The 26,396-nt window shown below is 49.3% G+C and overlaps 2 protein-coding genes across 8 annotated transcripts in view; one reads left to right on the top strand and one right to left on the bottom strand.

The window, feature by feature from the left end:
* The window catches only part of MAML3 (mastermind like transcriptional coactivator 3), a 352,983-nt gene extending 347,053 nt beyond the window's left edge, over window positions 1–5,930 (top strand). The window contains exon 5 of the mRNA XM_016154034.2: window positions 2,509–5,930. Within this exon, the coding sequence (XP_016009520.2) occupies window positions 2,509–3,506 (998 nt within the window). The 3' untranslated portion in view covers window positions 3,507–5,930. The remainder of the gene's footprint in view (window positions 1–2,508) is intronic.
* Window positions 83–25,749, bottom strand: MGST2 (microsomal glutathione S-transferase 2). 7 transcript variants are annotated; one of them, XR_004954853.1, is made up of 7 exons: window positions 25,617–25,749; window positions 21,480–21,579; window positions 14,308–14,378; window positions 10,715–10,796; window positions 6,129–6,260; window positions 2,380–5,473; window positions 83–1,534 (listed from the first exon to the last, which is right to left on the bottom strand). XR_004954853.1 is itself a non-coding variant. In XM_036233498.1 (5 exons), exons 1-5 carry the CDS (start codon window positions 25,284–25,286, stop codon window positions 7,398–7,400), a joined length of 609 nt encoding a protein of 202 aa, XP_036089391.1. In that variant the 5' UTR covers window positions 25,287–25,368; the 3' UTR covers window positions 7,316–7,397. The 7 variants fall into 7 exon arrangements, 5 of the variants coding, with proteins under 5 accessions (XP_036089391.1, XP_016009525.1, XP_016009524.1 ...); XR_004954854.1 differs by lacking the exons at window positions 83–1,534; window positions 2,380–5,473; window positions 25,617–25,749 and adding exons at window positions 7,342–7,692; window positions 25,226–25,368 and having other exon boundaries at window positions 6,134–6,260; XM_036233498.1 differs by lacking the exons at window positions 83–1,534; window positions 2,380–5,473; window positions 6,129–6,260; window positions 25,617–25,749 and adding exons at window positions 7,316–7,692; window positions 25,226–25,368.
* Between the last annotated feature and the right edge of the window lie 647 nt (window positions 25,750–26,396).

The raw sequence follows: 26,396 nt of genomic DNA, 5'->3' as shown, positions 1-26,396 counted from the left end.
AATAGTAAATATTGTCCTTTGAGAGGAGTCCCAATAGGAATAACTTGCATGAGAACTTACATATCTCACACCACACAACTCAGAGGTTTTAGTGACTATATTTTATTGAGTTCCATGCCTCTGGGTGATTTTACATACCTATGAGGAAATGCTTATATTTCATGCACACAGGCATTTTGTGAATGAAGACAGAACATAGATCCTTTTAGGAAAAAAAAATTGCATATTATCATCTCTTTTTGAACATGGAAGATTTTCTTGGACATTGTGGTGTTAACCAGTAGACAAGAAAATTAATTTGACTACAGTGCCTCCTAATACTATCTGTTTTAAACAAAACTTTAAAAAAAGAAGAAAAAGTAGTCCGTTGTTTAACATATGGAGTAATCAGATAAAGAAAGGTTATTTCTTTGAACGCAAATTATTTTTTTTCCTTTGTATATTTAAAATTACTGAAGGCATGAAACTAAATAAAACCTTTTTTGTTTTTCTTAGGCCAAAAATACGGTGCTGATTTTAAAATGTCCTTTTTCTTCTCATAAGATTTACACTTAAATAGTGCAGACATTTACACTAAGTAAAAATAAAGGTTGCCTTGGATTAATCCTTTAATACCTCTTAAAAGGTATGGCAGCATTTCTGCTGTCTTAATAAAGAAGCCAATTTCTCATTCAAAAACTTACATCCAGTTCCTCAGTGTGTCCCTTTTAAGCACAACAAAAATGTCCAAAATATTAGAATCTTTTTATCTGTTTCTATCAAGCAGCCCATCAGCCTATTTGTATAATGTGGGTCTAGCTGATCAATCTCTGAGTCAGCAATATTTTCCCCTTAAATATTTAAATAAACAACTCGATAACCCATTTCAGCACAGTTGATCAGATTGGCCATGCAGTCAATACGAATTTAGTCGTTAAGGTCATAAAACTTCATAACAGGATCACAAGTTGCACTATATACTGCCATCCAGTATTTAGCGGGTTTTTTTTTTTTCAAAAAATCGTTTAGATATAATTAAGCTTAAAACAAACAAACAAAAAAAAGAGACCGTTTCCAGGGCTCACCCCCCAGGTCTTCATATTTTCCCCCACAGTAACCATTTCATTTTTCAGGGCATCACGATATTGATCTCAAGCCTCAAAAACTTAAGTCATAATCAAAATTCCCGTAATTTTCTTTCTTAAAGAGAGAAATAATAGATGGAGACATATTTGCTGCCCAGAAATCAATACCCCCATCAGGGAGACAAAAACACACTTCGGTCATCTGCCAAGGTGCCAGGCTTAACAAGGTTACACTCTTCTCATCTGGTTTTTCATCTCGGTTCCAGGGAGGATCAGATTTGCTTATAATATCGATTGGCTCCCATGCCGCGTCTTTTTTAAGTGTCCAGGAAAAGGACTATTTTTCTTTGACTCACAGACTTAATCATTAGCGGGGACGTAGAAAAATCCATGCACCTCCCAGTCCTTTACGGCCTTGGCTGGGGTCCTCAGAGTGACATCTCTATTCTCCTGGCCGGTGTAGCGAATTCCTGGGAACACGAAAAGGAAGAGTCACTCAAATGCCTAATGAGAGCGGAGAGACTTGACACGGTGATGCTGTTTAAAAGTTGGTCAGAGTATGACCAAAACTCTTGTTAGCGATCTGCTGAGAAGCGCAGTCATTGCCAGTTTCGAGGAGTGGCCTTTGCTGGAGAGATCCATAAGTTCACTGCCTAGTAGCAAGTCGCAGGATAATTTCTCTTTCTGGCTCAGGAAGCTGGCCAGTTTGCACTGACATGTTACGATTCAGAGGATCCGGAGCATGTGGAAATCTACAGGGTAGGTCCAGAAAATGCCACATCTGTCAAAATAGCTCCTTAGCAGGAGCAATGGCCTTTAACCTCTCAAATCCTACTCAAGTCTTAGGGGAAATGAGTGTCATGGTCTTTACCGATAGTATTCTCCACTATCCCGTGTTCTACTCTACAAATAGAACATGCACGGCGATGGCCGTTTCTTCTTCATTTAGCCCAGAAGGGGAATTCCCTCTCACCTCCGAGGAAAATGCTATCTAATTGGCTGAGGATGGCATCGTAACGAGAAAAGTGAGAAACAGTTTGCTTCTGTCCACAAAATAATATCAACAAAATAATGTCAACAAAAATAATATCAGGGTAATCAACTGAAAAAGTCAACTACAAAAGCGCATGTACAGTATTATCCCACTGTGTGTGTGTGTGTGTATCTATTTATATGTGAATGATAGTCAGGAGTCATCTCTGGAGGGTGGGGATTTCGGTGACTCTAACGTTCATCTTTGTGAAACGTTTGGAAGATACCGAAGGGCGCAATCAGCACGCGTTGCAAGCAGAAAAATAATGATTGTTTTTCTCACGGATTTGCGATCAGAGCAGATCCTTCCACGTAGAAGAGCTCTGCGGCTCGCATGGAGGGTCCCAGCGCCCCGTCCCCGTGCACTGCTGACCGAGAGGAGTGAGCCGTGTGTGTCCTTTTCTCCCCGCAGGTTCTCCGCAGGACATCGCCGCCGCGAGAAACCAGGTGACCCTCCAGAACATGCGGACGTCACGGCTGATGGCACAGAACACGGGCATGATGGGGCTGGGGCCCGCGCAGAACCCGGGGACGATGGCCCCGGCCGCTGCGCAGTCGGAGATGGGACTGGCCCCGTACAGTACCACGCCGACCAGCCAACCCGGGATGTATAACGTGAGCACGGGAATGACCCAAATGTTGCAGCACCCAAACCAAAGTGGCATGAGCATCACACACAACCCGGCCCCGGGGCCGAGGCAGCCCGCCTCCGGCCAAGGGGTCGGGATGGTGAGCGGGTTCGGTCAGAGCATGCTGGTGAACTCGGCCATGACCCAGCAGCATCAGCCCAGGAAGGGGCCGGTGGGCCAGGCCTTGCCGCGGCCCCAGGGCCCGCCCCGGCTGCAGAGCATCATGGGCACGGTCCAGCAGGGAGCCCAGAGCTGGCAGCAGAGGAGCTTGCAGGGGATGCCCGGGAGGACTAGTGGAGAACTGGGTTCGTTCAACAACGGCGCCAGCTACCCACTTCAAGCCGGCCAGCCGAGGCTGACCAAGCAACACTTCCCACAGGGACTGAGCCAGGTCGTGGACGCGAACACCGGCGCGGTGAGAACCCTCAACCCGGCTGCCATGGGTCGGCAGATGGTGCCGCCCCTTCCGGGCCAGCAAGGGACCAGCCAGGCCAGGCCGATGGTCATGTCTGGCCTAGGCCAGGGCGTCCCCGGTCTGCCTGCATTCGGCCAGCCCCCGGCACAGCAGCCGATGCCCAGTGGCGGCTTTGCCCCGAGCGGCCAGAGCCAAGCCTATGAGCGGAACGCCCCTCAGGACATGGCATACAGTTACAGTGGCGAGGCGGCCGGGGCTTCCTTCCCTGGCCTCTCAGACAGTGCTGACCTCGTGGACTCCATCATCAAAGGTGGGCCGGGGGACGAATGGATGCAGGAGCTCGACGAATTGTTTGGAAACCCCTAGTCAGGAGGGGCCCCAAGAGCCACGACGCTGGTGGTGAAAGCGTAAAACGTGAGAAAGAAACGGGATGTGGATCCATCCTCGTTTTTTTTGTTTTTTTGACCCACGTAAACTGAGCAAAACTGCAGCTGGCTGACGGCGGAAGATCCCGGTGCCGATCCACAGCCCCGCGGGCCCTCACTTCACCTGATTTTCACGCAGCAGTCGAGACGAGACGCCGAGACGCCGGTGCGGATCCCAGCTGCAAGAGAGGAAGACGCCTGGGTCCCCTGCTCGGCGCGCTCCGTGGCCGCCTGGCCCCCCGGTGTGAAGACTGCAGCTTTGGAGACACAAGAGACAGACGCGGGCCAGGGAGAGCCCCGCAGAGGCTGCTGGGCGGTCGCTCAGGTCAGAAACGCCCCGAGCTCCAGCCGCAAGGAGACAGACGCCAGGCCTCGAGACCGGCCGCAGCGCGTGGAGGGCAGGCACGGGGACGCCGCCTCGGGTCCCGCAGGCCTGTCTCCCGCCCCTCGAGGACCCTCGGAACTCCCAGAGGCTGGCTTTCGGCTGCCTCACAAGGAGAGCCAGGTGGGCTGGGAGGGAGGCCCGGCCTGGGGGCAGCCCTCTGCCGCGCCGTGGTGGCCAGCACTCCGGGTGGTTGGGGTTGGGCTCGAGCCCGCTGGGAGCCCCATACGATAGTGACACATCGAGGCAGTTCCCATCTACTTCCCACGCCCCAGACGGGGTGGGGAGACGCTGGCCGGGGCTCTGTGCCGGCCGGTGCGGCCGCCTTTCTGCCCAGCCCTGCCCCTGCCCTTCCTTGTGTTCACCCCAGTGCCCTTGCAGCTCACCGACTATCCAAAAAGAAATGAAGCTGTCGTCTTTAGGGAGCCTGGGCAGCATCGAAATAAGTGCAAGACGGCTTCGGACAGTGCCTGACAAGCAAAGGGGACAGCGGCGTTCTCCTCCCCGGCCCACGTGCAGAGTCGAGTGAATGGTCAGTCTCCGCCTGGAACTGCGCAGGCCGCATCCGATACTTCCCTGTGCCCAAGGAGGCCCGGCCTGGAGCTCGCCGACTTGGGCTCCCCTTGGGACAATCCCAGGGGGTGATGCTCTAAACTCGGCCTTGCCCTTAATCCCTGCTCACCAGAAAGACAAATCTGAACCCCTGGAGAGGCAAGGCACGGAAAAATCCATTGCTCCACCTTCTGCATTTGGATAATAAAAGGGAGGAGGAAGATATGGTTCCTTTCATATGGGCAAAGTAATCCACTTCAAAAGACCTGTACAGTTGCTTTCTTTGTAAGTCACTGAACTCTGCCCTAACTGAAGTCTGTGGGAAGGGATCCACAACCTCCGGGATCACAAGGCTCGTCTCTTATTTGCAAGGACTTACCTGTCGCGTGTTGGAAGCCACGTGGCATCATCACTGCCCTAAGCGAGTGAGAGGGGCGCGTGCTTTCGTCCGAACGGCTGGCTCCCTTCTGTGCAGTCGCAAGCAGCTCCCACACCAGAGCCCGGGCTGGGCGCCATGGACACCTGGACCGGCTGCACCCGGAGGAAGGTCTCGAGAAGGACGGCTCGGATAGAAAGCTGGGGGCAGAGGATGTAAAGAGGCAGCAGGCAGGCCAACACTTCACTTGACTTGCTTGCCAGGTACCAGGGTGATGGGTCTGCTCAGCAAAGGGCAGGATGGAGACAGAGGCGGCCAGGTGGGGAAGAGCCCAGGGGCCACGCACTGTCTGGGAAGAGGTGGTGTTGGGAGGGACAGTGAACTCCCTGTGTGGGAAGCTGTTGAACGGAACCAGATGAAAACCAAAAAACAAACAAACAAAATACAGTAAGCAAACGAGAAGACACAGAATCCATGCTTACCTTTTTCTGAAAGGTACAGGAAATATATAAGCAATGATGAGAAGCTGGAGACGGCTGGTGGCGGTGAGGCTCCATTAGCCCAAAAGCTTCCTCCACATGCCGAGTCCTGGGACCAACTAAATAGAGAGGGAGATTTTAATAAGGTCGTTTTGTTTCGTTTCTGTTTTTACTACGGTGCTGATGTATATGTAATGTCTAAAAAAAAGTTATTTGTAAATAAGTTTTTACAATACTGCAGATATCACTGGGTCTACTATCTGTAAAAAAATATATACATATAAATATATATATACTGTTTGTTTAAAATAGAGTATTTTTATTTCATTCCTTAACTCATCGTCACAGCAGTGGTATTGCACTTCAGATGACATCTAATTACTAATTTGTACTGTATGACCTATGGCAACTTGCTCCATTTTATTCAGATTTTTCTAGTTTTCTGTTTTTACTTTGTACATTGAGCATTGCTTATTTCCTTTTAAAAATGTACAGACCTCTGAAATGTAGAAACGAAGTGATGTTGACATACCACTTTTAAAGAAAAAAATAAAAATAAAAAGTTATCTGAATCGACCTAAAGTTTCGTTTATTTCTGGACTGCCACTGGATCCCGAACCTTAATTAAACAGGTATGTTGTGCCTGGGTTTTACATGATTAACTGCAGTTGTCTCAAGTTTTTGATACCGTTATTTAAACATGTATGGAACAGTAGAGATCGATCAATCAATCACAGCCTTTTTAAATTCAGCCCCACAACCACAATGTTCTACCTTGGACTTTGGGGCGTTCCTCTCCGAGTTGGCTTTCCTCTCTTCCCTGTGCCATGCCCCCGGCAGTAGCATTGGTAGATTCGACACGGTAACAATTCGCATCCACCTGGTTCATTCCGAGGCCTTTGAAAACTGATAGCAAAATTTGTATTAAAAAAAAAAAAAAAGGTGGAAACTCAAGGAACATATTAAGGAGAAGACAAAAGGGTCTTGCACTATCGTATACTATCAGCACACTGTCAGCGCCGCACGCACACACACACGCGCGCACACACACACAGTTTGCCTTACTTCTGCCGGCCCAGCAGAGCCGAACCTGGCTTACGCTGCTCCCACCCACAGAGTTGAAGTGCTAAGAAGCTTCCTTCCTCTCCGGTGCAGCAGTGAACCCCCTGGACACACCCTGAGAGCATTTCTGTGCAGCGCTCCCCCAGATCGGGCGGAGGCTGGGCTGCTTGCAACCGTCTCCACCCTGGTTCCCGGCTCCCTTTCTGTTTCCAGTCCTGGGGGGGCCTTGGGCCTTCGGTAACAATTCACACACACGTGACTCCACCCCTTCCTCTCCTGGAAGACCTGACCTAAGACTTTCCATTTTAGGGGAGTCGAAAATAGACCCAAAACAAACACTATTTTTAACATACACAAACGAAGAGACAGCATGAACTTGACCGTGGACGACGAGACCAGCCCTCCCCATGGTGGGCTGTGTTCCCAGACGGACGGGCAGATGACATCGTATGACACTCACCTCTGTCCCAGTGATTCGGGCTTAATACTCATGTTACCTGGTAGAGATGGAAAAGTGAACTGATTCTGGAGGGGGGTGTGGGCTGACGGGCAGCGGGAGAGAAACCACGAAGCTCTGAGAAGAGCTGGGCGCGCCTCGTCCGAACGCATTTAAACCACACATTTGTATGTCCACGAAAATGTGTTCTGCACTGGAGGAATGGAATGCATTTCTCCTTTAAATCAATTTCTCATACACAATCATATTGACCTTTAGAAAACCGCAGCCCAGTAAGTGGGTGGCGAGAAGAGGAGGACTGACATCTATCCAGGAAGCCAGCAGGCATCTGCCCCGGCAAGAAAAACGTATGTTGTTGCTAAAAATTAAGGAACGTCCAGAAGCATTAAATGCACCATTTCTACTTCCAGTTATTCAAGGAAGACTGTATCTGTGTCTGGAGAAAAAAAAAGGTGGGAAACAAATTACCTGATGTGTTTCCTTATTCATGGCTGTCGTGGGCCACACCACGCCTTCCTCCAACCCTACAAGGAACAAAGAGCGAGGAGGAGAACTCCCCGGGGGGAGAGCAGGGCCGCTCGCTCACGCCATCCGTCCACGTCCTCTGACGCTTCCTCGCTTTCCCTCTGGACCGTTCTCTCCGGTCTTCTCTCGCCGCCTCTTCTTTTTCGTTTACGTTCTAAGGACGTTCGATGTCCATGCTGGTGTCCTCTGGCCGAGCCGCTTAGACGCCCGTCTCGTTTCGTGCGACAGGCGGAGGTGATTTCGGCGGCATTCACGCACTTGGGGATCGAGTGTCCCCGGCCACACCCGGGACAGCTGCGGGTCCAGGAATAATGCGGTGGCTCTACGGATGCCCCAGACCTCAAATGACGCAGACGGCACTCAACATAAACAATCCTCAGAGCTACCGAGAACCTCGTTTTAGGTTTTAACGTCACTTAGATTTTTAAACTTTTTTGTGAACATTCTCAATCAGAAAAATGGCGGGGTGGGGGTGGGGGCAAATGGTACAATGAATAACTATAGATACTTATCGACTCGATTAATAATTGTTAACATTTTGCCATGTGAGCTTCACACACCTGTTTTGCAGAACTGTCTCACAGTTAAGATATGCACACTCCAGCCACCTCTCAGTATGTAGTCCCCAAGAATTAGGGCATTCTCTGCCCTAACCATGGTACCATTATTGCATCTAACATAGTTCACATTAATTCCCTAATGTCTTCTAATTCTCACTCGGCATCCGTACTGTCCTGATTGTCTCCCGGATGTCTTCCAAGGCCGCTGTGTCCTAACCAGGGCTTCATGGAGGGTCCCACGTTGCCAAGACTCTCTTAACACAGGAAAGTTCTCCGTTCCTTTCTTTATAACATTGACTTTTTGAGGCAATGAATTTGATCTCTAAAAATAAAATCAGTCAATTTACTAAATACGGAAAATGTGTATGTAACTGTCGCACGGATTAGAAATTCACGTCCCTCCAGCCAGAGCATTTGCTCTCTGTAGCCAAATCCGCAGGAATTAAAATGATCAAGAGGTTGGTTGCCTTGGTGACAATGGAATTAGAATAAAGAAAATAATTTCTAAAAAGTTCCAGTTTAGATACATTAAAGATGTGAACTATAAACATACACACATACACACATACACACACACACACACAACACAGTTTGGTTAAACATGTGGAAAAAGAAGATGTTTGAAAACACAAAGCTTTGATATCCAGATACAACCATCTAAACTGCAGAATTTGTCTCAAAATGATCAATTTTGTAAGATTTAGAGAGTTGTGATTTTTCCTCCCCCCACTTCCTAAGGATATGATTATGCAGTAATTATGCTTCAGGGCCGAAAATTTTCACTCACTTGCTTGTCTTCAGTGTATAAAATAATTAAAATGTCACAAGCCACCAACACTGATCAGAACACTAAGAAGTTAAGAGACCGTAGAATCCTAGCGTTAAGATTGGCCCCATTTTACTTAGAGAACGCTGAGGCAGACAACTGCGGGTGCTGTGGGCGCCCAGCCGGCAAGCGGGAGAGCAGAGTCAGCCCTGCCTGGCGCTGGGCCTTCACCACGCAGCTGACGAGGTGCCTCGTCCAAAGACTAACGGCCACAGTCGGGGGAATGGGGCTTGGGTCCAGATACCCCCGTGCCAGACCAGTGTGTCCTCAGCATTCTTTGGGATACTTAGCACTGGTATTTGGGATGCAAGAGGCCGTGGCGTTTCTCCACTCCTATTCTGGAAACGCTGGTGCTCTTATTTCTTTGTCCATTATTCGTAGCCTTTGTGACTTCCTTTGTATCCACAAAACAGCTTCTTGAGTAGTCCACACCTGATTCAAGGCTGGCCAACTTTGTTCGAAAAAAACTGACAGCTGAGTTCATGATGTCAGAATGGGTTATATATGCTCGTAATTCCATTTTTCCAAAGTTCCTGAGGACGGCGATGTGGACTCATTTCCGTTTTACAGATAAAGTGAAGAAAGGTCATTTGCAATTGTGCCAGATGGTGACTGTACGTAGGGTCACAATAGGCACTGGCCGCACACCCCAGGTGATGCCGGAAGGGCATCAGACCCCAGCCCAGGACCCCCAGCAGGGACCACGACCCTCCTTCCCTGCCGGGGGCAAGAACATCCACTTAGCAGAGGTCTCTGCATGGTGCCTTGAAAATGATACCCTTTTCTTACTCCTTTTGTCTTTATAAAGTCCATTTCACAGCTAGATTTATCTTCTGCTATTAGTGGACGCCTCTCTTCTCTGGCTACTTACTCTGTGTGTCTGCCTAACTTCCCCCACGTGCAGCCAACTGTGGCTTTCCTGCCACCAATGAAGTGGGCTCTGATGCCTTATCAGCATCTGCCTGGAACTTTCCATCAAGAGAGAAACAGTCTCAGAGGAAGGTGATGGCAGTGGTCCACAGAAAGCCCCACGCTCGGGTCAGGCCGCCTGCTCCCCGCACGAGCAGCCACGGCTTGGCCACGCGCATCTAAGACCACAGCTCAGCGTGCTTCCTGGCATGATAGCGACCGAGCCCCTCGGAGCAAACTCAGTTCTTAAACGAACAGGAAACGCATTCTCGAAAGCATGTATCGCTACAAAGCCGTTTCAAGAAACACGAGATGCGGGCTTCTATTCATTCATTCATTTATTTATTTTTTTAGGTGGACAAGTGATACCATATGGTTAACCTTCAGAGTTGAAACATCTTCTGCAAACATTCGAGCAAAGGGAGGCAGGAAGCTAGAAGTGCTTCTTGGCAATACTGAGGTCCAGGTATTCATCCAGAAAGCTGTTTGCAATCCCCAGGGAGCCTAGGACAGCCAGCAAGGCCAAAATCCCCAGACTCAACAAGAAACCAGGTATCCTGCAGGGCGGGTATGAAGTAGAGAAGGCAGAAAAGGCCGCACAGTGAGACGGCGAGGCATCCTGGGGCAGCCTGCTCACCATTGGCACTGCCCGGAACGTCCATGTTTTTGTCACTTGAAAATGTCGATGCATCACACAGATTAAAGGGGATGCCGGCCACAGAGGTTAACTGGCTGGGCACGAGTATTTCCTTGGGAGGTTTTTGGATATCGTGCAAAATCTTTGCAATGATTTCAAGCGTGATGGCCATAGAGCACACGCCCGGTGCACACTCTTACCCTTGCCTGAGGCCAAGCCTCCCGAAGTCCGTGCACGGTGAGGTGGGAGGCAGGGTAAGGCGACAGGGGTCACTTTTGTCATCAAGACCATCGGTGCTATTAACATCCTCAGGAGCAGGAAACTAACTCAGACTCCATCTCACTACCTTTTGGCAAAAAAAGGCAATTCTTGAGTTCTCCTTACCTTTTTTTAGCCTCTTCTGAATATCCCCAGAAATACTGGTAACGCCCATATATATACACCAGACCCAGACAGGCAGCGAAAACTATAAAGAAAAAAGAGAAGATAAAGAATTTGATAGCAGTCTCCAAAATGTAATATAAAAACTGAGAAAACACATATAACTCTCAGAAAGACTTGTGTCCAAAATATAGAGAGAACTCTGAGAGTTCAATAATAAAAGAAAATAACTTAATTTTTTAAATGGGCAAGACGTTCGAATAGACAATTCACACAGGAAGATACGCGAATGTACCAATAAACACATGAAAAAGTTTCCACACTATTCAATATCATTCAATATCAGCAAACCATGATTTAAAACCACAATGAGATAACAGCACTCTGCACATGCACCAAAATGTCTAAAATTTAAAAAGACCGACAACACAAAATGTTAGTGAATCCTCATATATTATTGGTGGGACTGCAGAGCAGTACAGCCACTTTGGGAAAAATTCTGGTACTTTCTTATAAAACTAAACATACTTTTGACCCAGCAATTCCATTCCTATGTATTTTCCCAAGAGAAATGAAAGCACATGTCCATAAAAAGACTAGTACAGAATGTTCGTTGCGCTTTTTTATTTATCCTGGCCAAAAACTAGAGACAGCCCAGGAGTCTATCAACGGGAGAATGGATAACCCACGTGTGATAATCACATAATGGAAAATAACTCGGTAATGAAAAGAAACAGATACTGACAACAACACGGTGAATCGCAAACACGTTTGGCTGAGTGCATGAAGCACGCACAAGAGTACATTCTGTATGGGTCCAACTATGGAAAGTTCTAGAACGAGCAAAGCTAAACTATGACCCCAAAACATCATAACGGCGTTTGCCTCTGAAAAAATCAGAACAGTGTTTTGTGAGCATTTGCTCAGTTGACTGGGAAGGGTATGTTTTATATCTTCATAGAAATTTGGGTCACCCAGGTGTGTACACTTGTCAACACTCACGGAATGGGACACTTAGGATTTATGGATTTCTTTAACAGCACGTTTTACCTAAAAGAGATGTAAAGTGTGGCATGATGTTCTGCCATCCTGTCCAAAGGAAAATATCAATATCTTCCCTACGTGAGGAAACTCCCTCTTCCTCACGGATGCAAACGGCCAGAGCCCTTTTATCCGCACTTGGAGTCTTATCTGAGAGGCTCTGACGTGCTGGATAGAATTAAAATCATTATGTTGTTAGGCGACAAACATTTTCTTTAGTTTCCACTGCATACCAGGTATGACTCTAAGGACTGAGGTTAGCAGCAAAACAGATGCAAGCGCCTGCCTCCGTGAAGTTCATCAGCAAAGCGAGAAACGAGAAGAGCATCACAGACCCGCAGGTGCAGCAAAGGACACTAGGAAAGCACAGCGTGGGCAGGAATGTCGCAACGACCCTGCACGGTGCCAGCCAGCGGGCGCAGACTGACCGGAGGACTGCTTCGTGGCCGATGTAAACGTCGGACCACTACGCTGTGCGCCTGAAACGAACGTGAAATCATGCTGAATGTCAACCGGAATTGAAAAATAAAAACGAGAAACCCCTTGTTTCAAACAAACAGAAAGAAAGGAAAAACACACTCAGAAAGGGAAAAAAAGAAAGTGTGGCAAAGGAGAGAGAGAGGACGAGACCGTGGGAACTGGCGGAGGCGCCTTTCCAAAGGGGGGAGCGGAGGCCCCTCCGAGCGGATGACATGTGCTTGGGGACCTCAAGGATGAGAAGGGAGAGCCGAGCACGGAGCTGGAGAAGAAGGGGTGCGGGGTGGTCACCTGCCACCTGGGGAAGGGGAGAGACTCTGAGCACGCTACAGGTTTGAAACTCCTGATCTGATGAATTCCTCCCACAGGCCAGCGAGAACGATGCAGGGGCAGTTAGCAGGCGACTCACTTCGGATGAGAGGCAACGGAGAGAAAATGATGACAAGGGGATACCCGAGAAGTCCCTTCCGGACGGGCAGTCACCCCCTTACGGTGAAAGCCAAAAGGTGGGATGGCAGCGTCCTGGGGTCAAAAGGCACTTTGCTTACTGGTTGTTACTGTGGTCTCGCCTGACAAGGAACGACATCCTTCATTTGTACCCGTAAGGGACAAAAATGTGAGCTGGAATGAAGTTAAGTCGTCTCTCCCTAAAGGTCATTTTATTTTAAATTCCTCAGGTGATAGTAAAAATTACAACGAAAAGATCGTAGGGCTGCCTGCCTCTGAAAGCAGCTGGATTTGGGTTTATTTAAATCTTAGTAATCCAAGGTCAAACCCAAACGAGGCGATGAGAGTTATCAGAAAGCCAAAGGGACTGAATTTCTCCAACTAAGGTAGCTGGCTCTGGTCTGACCCCTCTATGAAAACGGCAGGCGGAGCTTAGGTAAAGCCCTCGGCTCTGCAAAGATACCCCAGTCGTACAGAAAGGGCGTGTGTGTAGGGTGGGAAAGGCGATGGGGTTAAGTAGTACAAAACGGCAGTTATAAAACAGTCGCGGGGATGTGAAGAACAGCACAGGGAACACAGTCGATAATACTGTAATAACTATGTCTAGTGCCAGGTGGGTACTCGACTGATAGAGAGGTCACTTCCTTATTTACATAAATGTCTAACCACTATGCTGTACACCTGAAACTAACATAAAATGATATTTAATGTCAACTGTAATTGAAAAAAAATGCTTAAAGTGCATGTTTGTGGAGTTGTTATCTACGATAGCACTATACCCTTGGGAACTCCCAAGGAAAGAAAGGGACTGGTTTGTTGGGTCAAACACCAAGAGACCCTGCTCTGTACTTGAAAGCTCATCTTCCCTTACATTGGTGAATGCTAAGTTGAACAAACTGCTTAACCTCCCTGTATTTCAGTTTCTTCATCTGAAAAGCAGGAATTGATTCCTTCCCAAAGGAAGGTTTTTAATCCTTTAAACCCTATACATGAGTTCATACATGTATAAAACGTAAAAACAGTACCTGGTACATAGTGAGTGCTCAGTAAATATTAGCTGTAATAATTAGGGCGAATTGTTAGTTCTGTATTCTCTTCTACAGATAAATTAGAATTTAGAGGATTATTACTGAAAACAAATTTTGTGTCATTTTCATCCCGGAGTGCACAACATACAGCTTATTCCAAGTTTTAAAAGTAATTACTGAATTAAATTAGAACGAAGCCAACGTTAGCCTATCTGCAGCACGGTGCTATCTGATGCACACAGACACTGCTCATTTTGTTTAAAGCCATTTCCAGGATCCTAGAGGTGTGGCTGCTTGTCTGCTCCTTACTAGTTTTCAGAACCACGGTCCTCTTTAGAACAGAGGCGGCTGTATTTTAAAATTACCTTGGTTGAACCAGGGCGTAGCGGGGAGGGGGCAGGGGGAAGGTAGACGGGGTAAAAGGGGTCAAATATGTGGTGACAGAAAGAAATGTAACTATGGGAGGTGAACACGTGCCTTACTGTTAAAATGTACAGCTAAAACATCAGATTTCGTTGACTGATGTCACCATAAAAATAAATAAATTTTACAATATATATTAAATAGAAAATAAAATAAAATAAAGAATAAAAATAAAACTACCTTGGTTGAAATACCAACCAGCCATCCACAAAGTGATCAGGAATATGGGGTAAAACTCCACACAGTTTTGTCTGCAGGAAAAAATAAAGACATGGTTATTCGATAAGAAACCTTCCGCCAAAGTTCGAGTTTTCATCTAGAGGTAAAATGTCCAATCTCTTCTTACAAAAATAATGTAATAATTTACATAAAGAGTGTAAATGATCCTCACATGTAAAATGAGGTTTTTGAGTTGGGATTCACGCATTGTTCAGCTCTCAGAGCAAGGCCAAGAAATCACTCTCCTACGTATAAGTTGCCAGGAGTAGAAGTGAATCGTAGCTCTTTTTCCAGATGACGGGCCTTGAGATGGTCACAATTCTGAGCCTAAAAATCATTCTGTATCTTATCCAAAGAACCCAGAAAATAACTCAAGTTGTATTAACGGATTTCTCCTCCCGAATTCCCTCACATCCATTGCCTTCCACTTGAGCTACTCGGCACATCAAGAAACGGTCTTTAAATCATTTCCCTAAAACCTCCCAGAGTACAGGAATGAGCATGTTTCCTTCCCATTTTACAGAGGACAAACTGAGGCCTGAGAGCCCCAGCTGACTGAAGCCTCACCGAGAATCAAAGGCAGACTGTGTCATCTCCAGACCCCAAAGCTCTGTGCTAATGTCAACTCAAATTGCCTCTATTCATGGAAGACTTGGACAGAAAATTTGATGCTATTTTAAGCAAAAGGGAAGAGTTCTCTGGGAACTATAATTAATGCATCTGCACCTAGCAAAGGGAAAAAAGATGAATTACATTCTTCTTCCTTCCTGTGCTGCTCCGCACAGCGATCTCGTCCAGGCTGGCTGCGTTCTCTGCTGCCAGCATCACAGCCAGGAAGAACTTTGATGTAATTTGTAAGGTCTCTAGCGTGCAGGGTCTCACCAATCCCACATGCTTCCTTAAAGAAGCCTGAGAGCTTGAGTTGATACTGGTTCTTGAAGATGAGGAGTGATTTTTTTTTTCCTTATTCAAAGTAAGTTTTTTGTTTCGTTTTGTTTTTGCAACCAAGGTGGCGAGACAGGAGGTGCCTGAACACCCCTCCTCTGAGGCGCAGGGAAGAGCAAGTCCTGAAAATCCAGAAACCAGCGGAGTGACTCCTACCCATAGGGCGAAAGAGGAAAGACCCACACCTAAGAAAAGGCTCAGACACACTCTCGCCATTAACACCAAGCCCCGCACAGCACCATGCAATCCGAGGGACCCCTCAACACCCAGCTTTTTTCCGAGGACCACACATCAAGCACCCCAACTTGTAAGACTTCCATCCGAGGGTTGGGCCCCCAAAACACCTAGGTTTGAACGATAGCAGGGTGCACATCCCCGAGACCCACAAGGTTTAGGGGAGGCCTCCAGCAAGGCACGCTCCCCTCCCTCAGCCTGCTACCAGGCTGGGTCCCTGCACAGACCCCCTGGTGCTCAGGAAGTGATGGAGAAGATGGGGGTGTGGGGGGTGAGGGGGACGGTGAAGTCCTGGGTGAGCAAGAGCTGTAAGGCGCCATTGAGATGCAGGCAAGGATGTGAGTGCTCTCGGACGGCAAAGCCAGGAGTATTTGCCAATCTAGCCTCATATCTCTGTGCCCTCCTTCCCAAAGAAACGAGTCCCTTTGTCCCCTACAAGCACTTAGTCACTGCCGGTCTCATCCTGACCCCAGGCCCCAGCCGTACTGGCTGCACTTTGCTCCTGGCCCCCCTTTTGCTGACCGCCTTAAGCCGTAGGCCCTCTGAAATGAGGCTTCGTCCACCTCTTGCTCTCATCTTTCGGAGACTGAAAATGGCTCCCCGGCAGCCAGGCCTGGGGCGCTGCTCCTGGCTGACCATCTTCTCTGCAGCTGCCTGCTGAGAACACCTGGTGTCGCTTGGCCTTAAAAGACCTAGAATCCCATCCTACCTGCTCATCATGACCTCCGCCACCCCCTCCAGCATGCGACTGTGCCCTTCGACCACCACGGCTGAGTGGTCCACGCCTGGATGTGCCCCAGGGCAGTGCATGGGCAGTAAGCTGTCGACAGACGCCGTCTGATTCGAGGGAACCAAATTCTGAAAATGTGTCCTTACAAACCTATCGGTGACAATTACAGTGGCATTACATGAAAACCGAAAGGAGAATAATCTTGGGCTCTTTGGGACGAGACGGCAGATACATTCTGTCGTTATAGGAGATCCTCGGGGGAAATCTCCAGATGGGGCAGGAACAGCGGGCAGCAGCTGAGCTGGGTCCCTTTCCCATGGGAGGAGGGGCCCCCACTGATCACGACCCCCGGTGGACCCCCCTTTCCCACGCGTCCACGCCAAGGGAAACCGAGTCTGTCTCCTCATTTGCTGGTTGGAAGTTAGAACCCTCTTTGCACAATAATCCAGTTCTCTTCTGATATGTAAACGTCCCATACAAAGATTAGGGAGATGCCAAGAGCCTCAAACTCTACGCCAGGCGCGTTAACAAAAAGAGTCTTTGCTGGAAGAACAGGAGGGGGACCGACCATCCCGGTTCACTCGCCCCTGACCGAGAAGTCTTCCAGAACACGGGACCTCCCGTTTTCAAACCAGGACAGTCCCTGGTAAGCAGTCCTGGCTGGCCTGGAACGGAGGGTTTTCCTAGGACACAGAACTCCGAGCGCCAAAGCCGAGAGAGGCCAGGCAACAGGGACGAGCGGGTCTGATGGAGCCTGCGGAGACGGCCCCCGTCCCAGCTCCCGTCTCAGCTCCTGGGGAGCCCGGGGAACCCCAAACTGGGCACCGTCAGGACCCTGGCTCAGTCATTAAGTGTGCTGCAAAGTTCACCTCGTTTTGGGGAAAAAAAAAAAAAAAGAATCAATCTGTGGGAGGGAAGTCTCAATTCTGACAGTTTGTCAAACACTGGGCTCCAGTTTTTGACTGCATAGCCCTCGCGGTGATATGGCCCTCGTAAAAATATATGCACGGCCCGCTGTGGCAGAGGCGCGAGCTGGCAGCAGGCGGGGTGAGGCCGGTGCCGAGCGGTGGCTGGTGCCCTGGCCCCCGCCCGCCTCGCCGACTGAACGGAGACAACTCTGAGGACCTGGATGGGGACGGACCCTGCAGACGGAGGCCTCTAAGTGACCATGCAGAAGCCCCACCCAACAAGGGACACCCAAGGCGGGCCTGACATGAGCAAGATGTCAGCTTCCATTGCGTGACACCACTGGGAACATCAGGTTGACCTCCTAGCACAGCGAATGCGATTGACTGGAAAAGACTATCGTGCACGTTATAAAATGTTCACGAAGTAGAAATTAAAGGATGGAAATTTAAGGATAGATATAAATAGCAGCTCCAGGATTTCCTTCACCCTCCCATCCCTGCCAGCAGATCACTTAGTTCACCCACTCAGGGCGAATATCATTTGTGAGGCCCCTGGCTTAAAACGCTTCTGGATATTGTGGCCATGTGGCACATGGGTTTCTAATGAATGTACAACAGGAAGCTTTGTTCATAATAATCTTGTTCACAGGAAATCTGAACCACATGCCAATGAGGAAAACCCAGCCGGCCATAGAGCATTTCCAGTGCCATGACCATAAAAAGACATCTTTCGGAAAGTCAAAAACAGACCAGGCGACTTAAAGGAGGCTTCTGAGGAGGCTTTCCTCTTTCGGGCTGTTTGCTTGTTTTTCTCCTTTGGTTCTGTGACTATTTTCTCAAGCAGTGGGCCGCACGCTGCCATGAGCTACTCGCCCTATTAACAGATGCCCCAGACTCGGTCTGCTGGCTGTGGGCTCTGGGAAGTCTTCTGGATTATTAAACTGGCTTGGGGGGGTGGGGTCAGAGCGACAGGTTAATAGGCTCAGAAAAGTCTTAGGGATGAGAGTCGCTGGAGTTAATCTTTCTATAGACTCGTATCTGTCTAAACTGCTCCTCGTCAAGTAACCCTTAGGGGGGCAGCTGCTGCTGGCAGGAGGGTATGGCCCTAACCAGCCCTCCGCAGCGGTGCTTCTGACAAGGAATGCGACGAGCAGGTGAGGGCGCGAGGCTCGCAGCTCATCCAAGTGCCAGCTGCCTCTCTTCCCGACTACCTGAACGGTGCTCAGCTTGTGCGACAGAAGCCGGCGACCGAACGTTTGCGTCCTCCCCAAAACTTACACGTTGAAGTCTTAACACCCAAAGTGGCTCTATTTGGAGTAAGGAATTAATTAAGGATAAAGAAGGGCAGGAGGGTGGGGCCCTGATCCAACAGGATTGATGTCTTGTCAGAAGAAACTGCAAGAAGTTCTCTGAAACCCATTAGACTCACCCCCCTCCCCCGCCACCCCATGCACACGTGCACAAGGGGAAGGCCACATGAGGACATTGCAAGCCAAGAAAGCTCTCCCCAGAAATCGAATCGGCCAAAACCTTGATCCCAGACTTGCAGCCTCCAGACTGTAATCTGGGGTATTTTGTTATAGCAGCCCGAACTGACTAATACAGATGGTCAGTGGAGCAGGATACTGGAGTTTAAAGAACTCATCATTTAAAGCCCGTCCCCAACTGTTTAGAACTCAGTGGATAAGTACGTCTTGTGCTTTCAATGAAAGTCTAAGATGGGTACACTTAAAAGAAAAATATGTGTCTACCGTTTCTTTTATTTAACTTTTCTGCACTTACTACACAATATTTATAAAGAATACGTTTGTACTAATCCTAGTGTTGCAGAATATTTGAAAAAGTACTCTCTTTGTAAATTTTTTTTCTCCATAGTTTTTAGATATGCATTAATGTCACTAGTTTTCGTTTCTAAATTTCAGAATTAGAATTCAAAATGACTACAAAAAGCTAGTGAAATGGCCCCCAAAAAAATTTATTACAGAACTTTACTAGAGTAAGAAGAGGATGCTATTACTAAAGAGTCCTCAGATTCATGATCTTGAAACAGGAACTGAAGAATTCAGCATCAAGCAAATAGAAACCCATTCACAAGAAGTTAAGTACGAGCCATTTCCTCTACTTTACCCAGAACCATGAAGCTGTCGTTGGAATACTACACATACTTCTAGGCCCCAGGTTTAGAAATAATATGAAAATTTTTAGTCTAAAGATAACACCCAAACATTTTTAATGGCTGAAAAACAAACAAACAAACAAACAAAGCCAAAGAATTAGTGCTACCTAGCCTCAAAATACAGAAGATAAAAGACACCGAATGATGGCCCCCAAGTGTATGAGGAAGAGTGAGGGCAGTAGCTATTCTTCTCTTCTGGGGAGGATAGAATCAGAGGAAATTATTTAGACTGCAACAAGATCAATGTATGATTTGGATTTACTTCTTAGATTTATGGAAGCCTTTAATCTAAAGGGATCAAGGGGCCCAAATGAGACTAGATAGACGTTTCTAAGCTGAGCAATAACGTGGAGGAACAGCATTTGGTGAAATTATAGTTGCTATTTTCACAATTAAAAAAAGAAATGCGTTCTGGCAAAATACCGCAAAATTCTAGGACAGCCCCTCTAAGGCCCTCCCTGCAGGAAGGAGGAAGAATCGAATGAGGCCTCTGGAGAAAGAGCCCTGGGCTGGCAACGGGCAGGTGAGGCTTTATAACAAGCATCTCTGCTTGGGAAATGAATATGCAACGCGAGATGACCCTCGGACAGGAAACGGGTACGTGGGTGTCATCAAGGGGACCCCGCGGCGGTTGCTACGAGATGTCGAGTTCCACTTAAAGACGGGGTTCGCCATAACATCAGGCTTCTTGGCTGTGCTTGGGGCAAAGCGGCAGGAGAAAGGCGTGGGCAAGCGGCGGCCCTGCTGCTACGGTCAAGGCCATCGAGAAGCCGAAGGGACTCGGTGCCTCGGTCCCGGAGAGCCAGGGAAGAAAGCGCGTCCTCTCTCTCTCTCTCTCTCTCTCTCTCTCTCTCTCAGGAATGGGCCGAGCTCTGGGAGGCCTACTCTTGAAGGCCAGAAGAGGTAGCTAAGTGGGCTTCGGAATAAACTGGTTATCCAGGGATCCCGCCCTACCTACCTCAAAAGTCAAAACGGCTTCACTAGCAATGAATCTAATCTGATTTGGCCAGAGTTTTCCTAAACTTAGACTCTAAGGCCAGCACTGGGCTAGTGTGTGGACGATCTAAGCAGAAATTCAGGAGAGGGAGTAGGCTCATCCCCATTTATCTTTCAGAGAGAACCCAGGACAGCTACCGCTGTGCCCCGAAAGGTATTTTATGGCTCCAAATCACCCGGCACACCCCAATTATGAGCCATTATTTTTTACCTCCTCTCTCTCCTGCCATGATTAATCAAACAAAACAAACAAAACACGTCTAACAAGGAAATTAGGTGCGTATACTTATTTATCCTGGCAGAAGCCCAACTCTCCCTAACGAGAAGTCCTCGGATGATGAAAGACAAAGTGGGAAGATGTGGAATTTCCTCCTTTGAAGGAGCGCACTCTTCCAACCTTATTTAAATGCTCCGGGAAAGTAATTCTCAAATCGTTCTTGACACCAGTATAATCTTGACATCAAAATGGGACAGGACCATTACAAGAAAGGAAAACAATAGGCCAACCTCACGCATGAACACAGATGAAAAATCCCAAAGTATTAACACGAGAGCCGAGCGACGTAGCATAAATGGTGACACGTGCCACGTTTTTAGAAGCGCTTTGTTGTGGAAATAAGATACAAAGTGTCTTGCAGCAGGCAAAGTTGCGGTGGTTATGGGGGAACATTCTATGTGGGTCTGGAAAGGCAAGAAGTACAAGATGATCGAAACCACTACAAATACATGTTCAGTGCAAGCTCGCTCAAGTTCTTACAGGTTTCTGATTTGAGGAAAGGGTCACGGGCAGACGATAATACTGACCCACCTCTGTTTTGAAGTAGAGAGGAGGAAATAAAGATAGAAAAGATAGAAAATCGATAGCATAACTAATCCGACTTGAGGCTACTGACCTCTCAGAGGGCTCTCTGACTAGACTTCCATGCCTAGAGATGCAGAGCGGTACCTCCTAAAATCGTACCCTCTGGATCTGCAAAATGGGTGGGTAGAGACTTCACGCACTGGGTGAATCAAGCTTCGAGGCTCATGAGAAGGGTCTCGGGCGGGAGGAAAGGTTATCTCCTCTCTGCACACCTTCCCCCGAATCAGAGCTGTGTGGATGTGGCCGACCCAGATCCCCGAAGGTGAGAGGAGCGTTACTTACTGTGCACGGAAAATTCTGTCAAACTCTGGTGACCCGGAGACAGCTGGAGGTACCACTTTGTATTTTAGTCTTGCCTGTCCTACCTGAAAAGCAAAATAACCTGCAAGCAAAGAGGCATCAATGTTAAAATCTGCCACATCATTATTCATTAGTAAAATACAATTTTAAACCACAGTTAGATACTACGTACCTATTAAAATGTCTAAAATTGATGTCTAAAAGACAGGCCATACCAATTAATAAAGAAAGACAGGCGAGAACAAGCGTGACTGGAACCCTCATCCACCGCTGATGGGAAAGGGCACAATCATTTTTTAAAAAACCATTTGGAAGAGATTTTTCACTTAGACTTACATGACCATATAGTTCGGTCATTCCACTCCGGGTATTTCCTCAAGATAAATGAGAGCGGATGTCCATACGAAGACATGTACGCAAATGTTCACAGCAGCTTTATGGCCAAAATTTAGGGACAACTCTGTGACAGTTCATTTTAAATGTCAACTCGGGTAGGATACAGGGCTCAGTTGTTTAGTCAGACATGGGTCTAAATGTTGCCGTGAGGATCATGTTTTCAGACGTGATTAACATTTAGATCAGTAGACTTTGAGGAAAGCAGATTATCCTCCTTCATGTGGGTGGGCCTCATCCAATCAGTTGAAGGCCTTAAGAAAAAAGACCGAGGTCCTCAAAGCGGGAGGAATTCTGCCTCCACTCTGCCTTCAGACTCAAGACTGCAACATCAAACCCTGCTGGAATTTCCAGCCGTCCCACCCACCCTGCTAAGTTCAGACTTGCCAGCCTCCACCACTGCCTGAGCAAATTTCCTAATAAACCTGTGTGTGCGGATATCTATACAGCCTACTGATTCTTTTTCTCCGGAGAAGCCTGACTAACAGAGATATCTATCGACAAGTGGGTGGATAAACAAATCGTGGTGTATGTATCTATCCGTACAACAGGATACCACGCAACAGGAAAAAGAAACAAACTATTACATGAAACATGGATGAATCTTTAGATAATTACGCCGAATGAAAGAAGCAAGATCAAACAGAACTGCCCCCGTAACATGCCATTCATGTACAATTCTCAAAAACGCAAGTGAATCTACAGCAACATAAAACAGACCAGTGGTCGCCTAGAGATGAGGAGTGCCAGAAAGGAGGGTCATAAGAAAACTCGGAGGGACAAGGGCACCCCCGCCTGACTCAGTTTCCCTATTGCACAATGATTATGGCTTTGTTCTCCTTCATTTGCTGTATGCAGGTGCATTCGATTATCACACCCCCTTGCATCTCACGATTAGCCCTGTGAAGCTCTGCCGCTTGCAGACCCGCATTTTCTCCTCCGTCGGCTGCTCTCAATCCCTCATCTCCCTGCGCTGACCCCACAGTTCACTTCTGGGACCCTTCGTGTCCCTCCCGATGGCCCCTCCTGGTTTCCGTTCCTCACCGGTTCTCACCAACACTGCTCCAGCCTCACTTATGTTAGTGCCTCGGTATCCATTCCCTACTGGCTAACGTTTTCAAAATAGTTTCCTTCTCCACACCAAGTCTGTAGCTTCGATCTCTCATCACGATACAGCATTCGGGTGACGTGTCTCCTCCCGAAACACGATGCTACCTTCTCCCCTCTCACAGGCAGTCGGTGAATGTGGAAGCTGGTTTCGTGAGGGCTGTGGTACAAGGTCCCTTCCTTTTCCCTCCCCATTCCCCTCGGCGACAAACGAACTGTTGTTTAGGACTTAAAAGCAGGAGCTGAACATCTAAAGTGTGTACCTGCTTCAGACTGGACTCTTTCTCATTCGAAACCGGCAGTTTGTTACTGAAGCCCGAGAGAGTAGAGGGAAGATTGGAAAAGGGTGGGACTGGGCGCTATTTCCAACCCTGGGCTACACCCTTTCTCGGCAGCGTACATCTGAAGAGGCCGGTGGTTCCCGGGGCCAGCTCGAGCCAAACAAACAAACAAAAGGAGCTCTGTCTCCTGAGGGGGACGCTGGGGTCTGGCCACCGTGGACCCTCCTCCCAGCACACGCCGCGGCCCTGGGGAAAGCCCTTGGTCAGGCTTCGCGATTCCATCCAGAAGACAGCAGGGGTGAAAGGCGCGTGCTCCTCGGCTCCGGTCCGCGGTGGGGCAGGAGCCTAGAGCGTGGGAAGGGAGCCTGAGGCACTGGAGGCCCTGCCAGCGCCCTCCCCCCAGGGGCTGTGCTGCGCCTCGCACCTGGCGGCCCCTGTGACGATGCGCTTCGGCAGAGCGGGGTGAACACCGCCCCCCCCTGCCCGGCCAGGCTTCGGCAGGTCCTGAGACAGACGGGGGGCTACCATGGGGCCAAGGGGTGAGGGCGGAAAGGCCGCTTCACCACTTCTGCTGGAGAGCTTCAGGCTCGTTTCCCTTCTTACGAGTTGCTTGAAAGCGACTTGAGAACCGTCCCCTTCTGCTTTGCCTGTCCTTCCTCTCGCCCTGGCTTTCTCCAGAGGGACACGTGTGCCGGGGAGAGCGAACAGAGGACCCCATGATCCCCGCCCGCAGCACGGCTGGGATTCTCCACCCTGTGGCGACTCTCAAGCCAGGAGAAGCTCCTCCCTGGAGGGAAGCAGGGAGAACGGGGCTGACCTGAGCACAGCCCCGGGCCAGGCGCCCTGGTGGGCATTCCCCGCCCAGAGTCCTGCTTTCCCCTCTGTGATGAGGACACTGACGGACACGCTACCCTGGCCAGGGCCCTCAAATGGCAAGAGGCTGGACTGGACAGACACAAGGTGGTCCTGGAAACCGGAGGCCCACGGTGCCCTGCCTCAGGAAACGCCAGGCTTTTGCAGAAGCAGCGAAGTCTGGTTCTTAATGCCAGCTCGGCAGCTGTCTCTCTCTCTTTCTCTCCTCCACCCATCATTAGACATTTCCCGTTCGCCACCACCCACCACTGACCGGCCCAGGCTCTTCCCTTCCCCATGTCACCTGTGTCACTCAGCTGCCGGACCTTCCGGCTGCAGCTCACACCGCCCCCTGCACCCGCCAGCAAACGACAGCCCGCCTGTGCCAATGACGAAGGCTCCGGGGGGCGTCTGTGCACCTGCTCCTTGCTCTCTGCCGTGGCCCGACCAGGCCGCACGCAGGCAGCGAGCCCGTCTGCGCAGGTCGGGGTAACCCAGGAGCCGGCCAGGCGCGCTCCAGCCCGAACGGCTTCTTCAATGGCGATCGGCATCCTGAGAAGACTGTGACTCGAGCCACGAAACGTGTCTCGGGGTGCGGCGTGGTCACGAAGGCACGAAGCAGGCGGGCGAGCGGACACGCGGGGGCTGTGGCAGGCGGAGAGAGCCCTGAGCTGCGGCGCTCCGTGCTCCGGCTGCCGCGCCGCCCACGGCCCTGCCCCGTCTCCCACCCGGCCCAGGGGCCTTGGAGCGGGAAACGCGCGTGCGCCTGGGAAGCCGGCTTGCCCGCCCGCGCTCACGCCCTCTCCCCCGGTTCGCGGGGAAGAGAATATGAACCGCGCAGATGGGATCCCCGTGGAGGAGAAAAAGCCCTCCATTACACCGGGCAGTTGGGGTACTGGGTAAGCCTAGTGGGAAGGCGCTTCAAAATTCAGAATTAATCACTTAATCTGAAGCTCGCACTTCTGCAGGAGGCTTTTCTGACTAAACCTGGTATCATCCCTGCCATGGGCAGTGTATTTGAGACAACGCGTTCATTAAGAGATCAAGGTTCAAGAAATTACGGCCAGAGCTCACAAGCCAGTGGTCCAAGGTTACCTCTGGCATACTCGTAATTGATAGTCACAGGCCACGTCCCCCAGGTGAGTGCACTTCCCATGGGCTTCAAACTGGGCTGTACCGTAACCACAGGTGACACAGACTCGCTGGGCTCAGACAGTCCACGTGGGGAGAGATGACCCCTGGAACAGTCCACACCTCTGCCTGTCCCCCAGGAAGGAAGCGCTGAAGGCCCTGAGCAGACGATGCTCTTCAGAGCACATGAGGCCGCCAGCAAGTAAGAACGAAACCCCAAAACCGGACCGCCCTCCCTCTGCCTGCCACACGCGTGCACACGCACATGCTCGCACACATGCTCGCTCACTCGCGCTCTCCATCTCCTTCTCTCTCCCTCTCTCTCTCTCTCTCTCTCTCTCCCCACACCTCTTACTTTGCTGAAAGGCAGAGAGCACAGAGACCGCAGCCAGCAAGACCGAATCCCCAGCCATCTCTCTCAATCTCTCTCTCAGGACCCGGCTGCTTCACGGAACTGCTTGTAGAAATCAAGGCAGAACAGCTTTGCAATGCTGACCTTCCTTATAAGGCAAAGGAAGCCGGAGGGCGGGCCGGGCTGGGCTGCCAGTCACAGGTCATTATCAGGCCACGGAGTTGCTTCCTGAACTTGGTTTAGGCCTCCGGTCTCCAGCCACAGGCTGCAGGATTCAACTTGAGCAACAGCACCTGCAATTAAACCATTAAACCATCTTTTCAGCTGATTCAAAAACAATTTCCTCTCCGGTTCCTCCACCTCCCACTCTTCCCACTCCTGCTCTTCTCACCTTTGGACCCCTGTGGACCCCTCCCGCTCCCAGGCGTTGCTGAGGACTGTCCTCTCCTGTGGAGACATTTATTTAGTTCCACTGAGACTTAAATGCTAATTCGCAATGATTCTAACTTTACTCCCCAGTCAATAGCAGACCCAGAACTTGAACCCAAGGCCAGCAGATTCCTTCTGTGCCCTCTTCCCTGTACCATGCTGCTCCCCCCCCACTGTCACCTTGGCTATCCCATGATCATGGTGACCATATATATATATATATTTTTTAATTGCCTAGGATTGACATATGACATTGTATTGCTTCCGGGTACACAACATAAAGATACATGGATATGTCACAAAATGATCACCACGGTAAGCTTAGTCAACATCCATCACTTTGCTGTCGGGACC

Source organism: Rousettus aegyptiacus, unplaced genomic scaffold, assembly GCF_014176215.1.
Source record: "Rousettus aegyptiacus isolate mRouAeg1 unplaced genomic scaffold, mRouAeg1.p scaffold_m13_p_16, whole genome shotgun sequence".
Classification (NCBI taxonomy): Eukaryota; Metazoa; Chordata; class Mammalia; order Chiroptera; family Pteropodidae; genus Rousettus; species Rousettus aegyptiacus.
The sequence above is the reverse complement of the archived record's forward strand: the minus strand, read 5'-3'. Positions and strand labels throughout refer to the sequence as shown.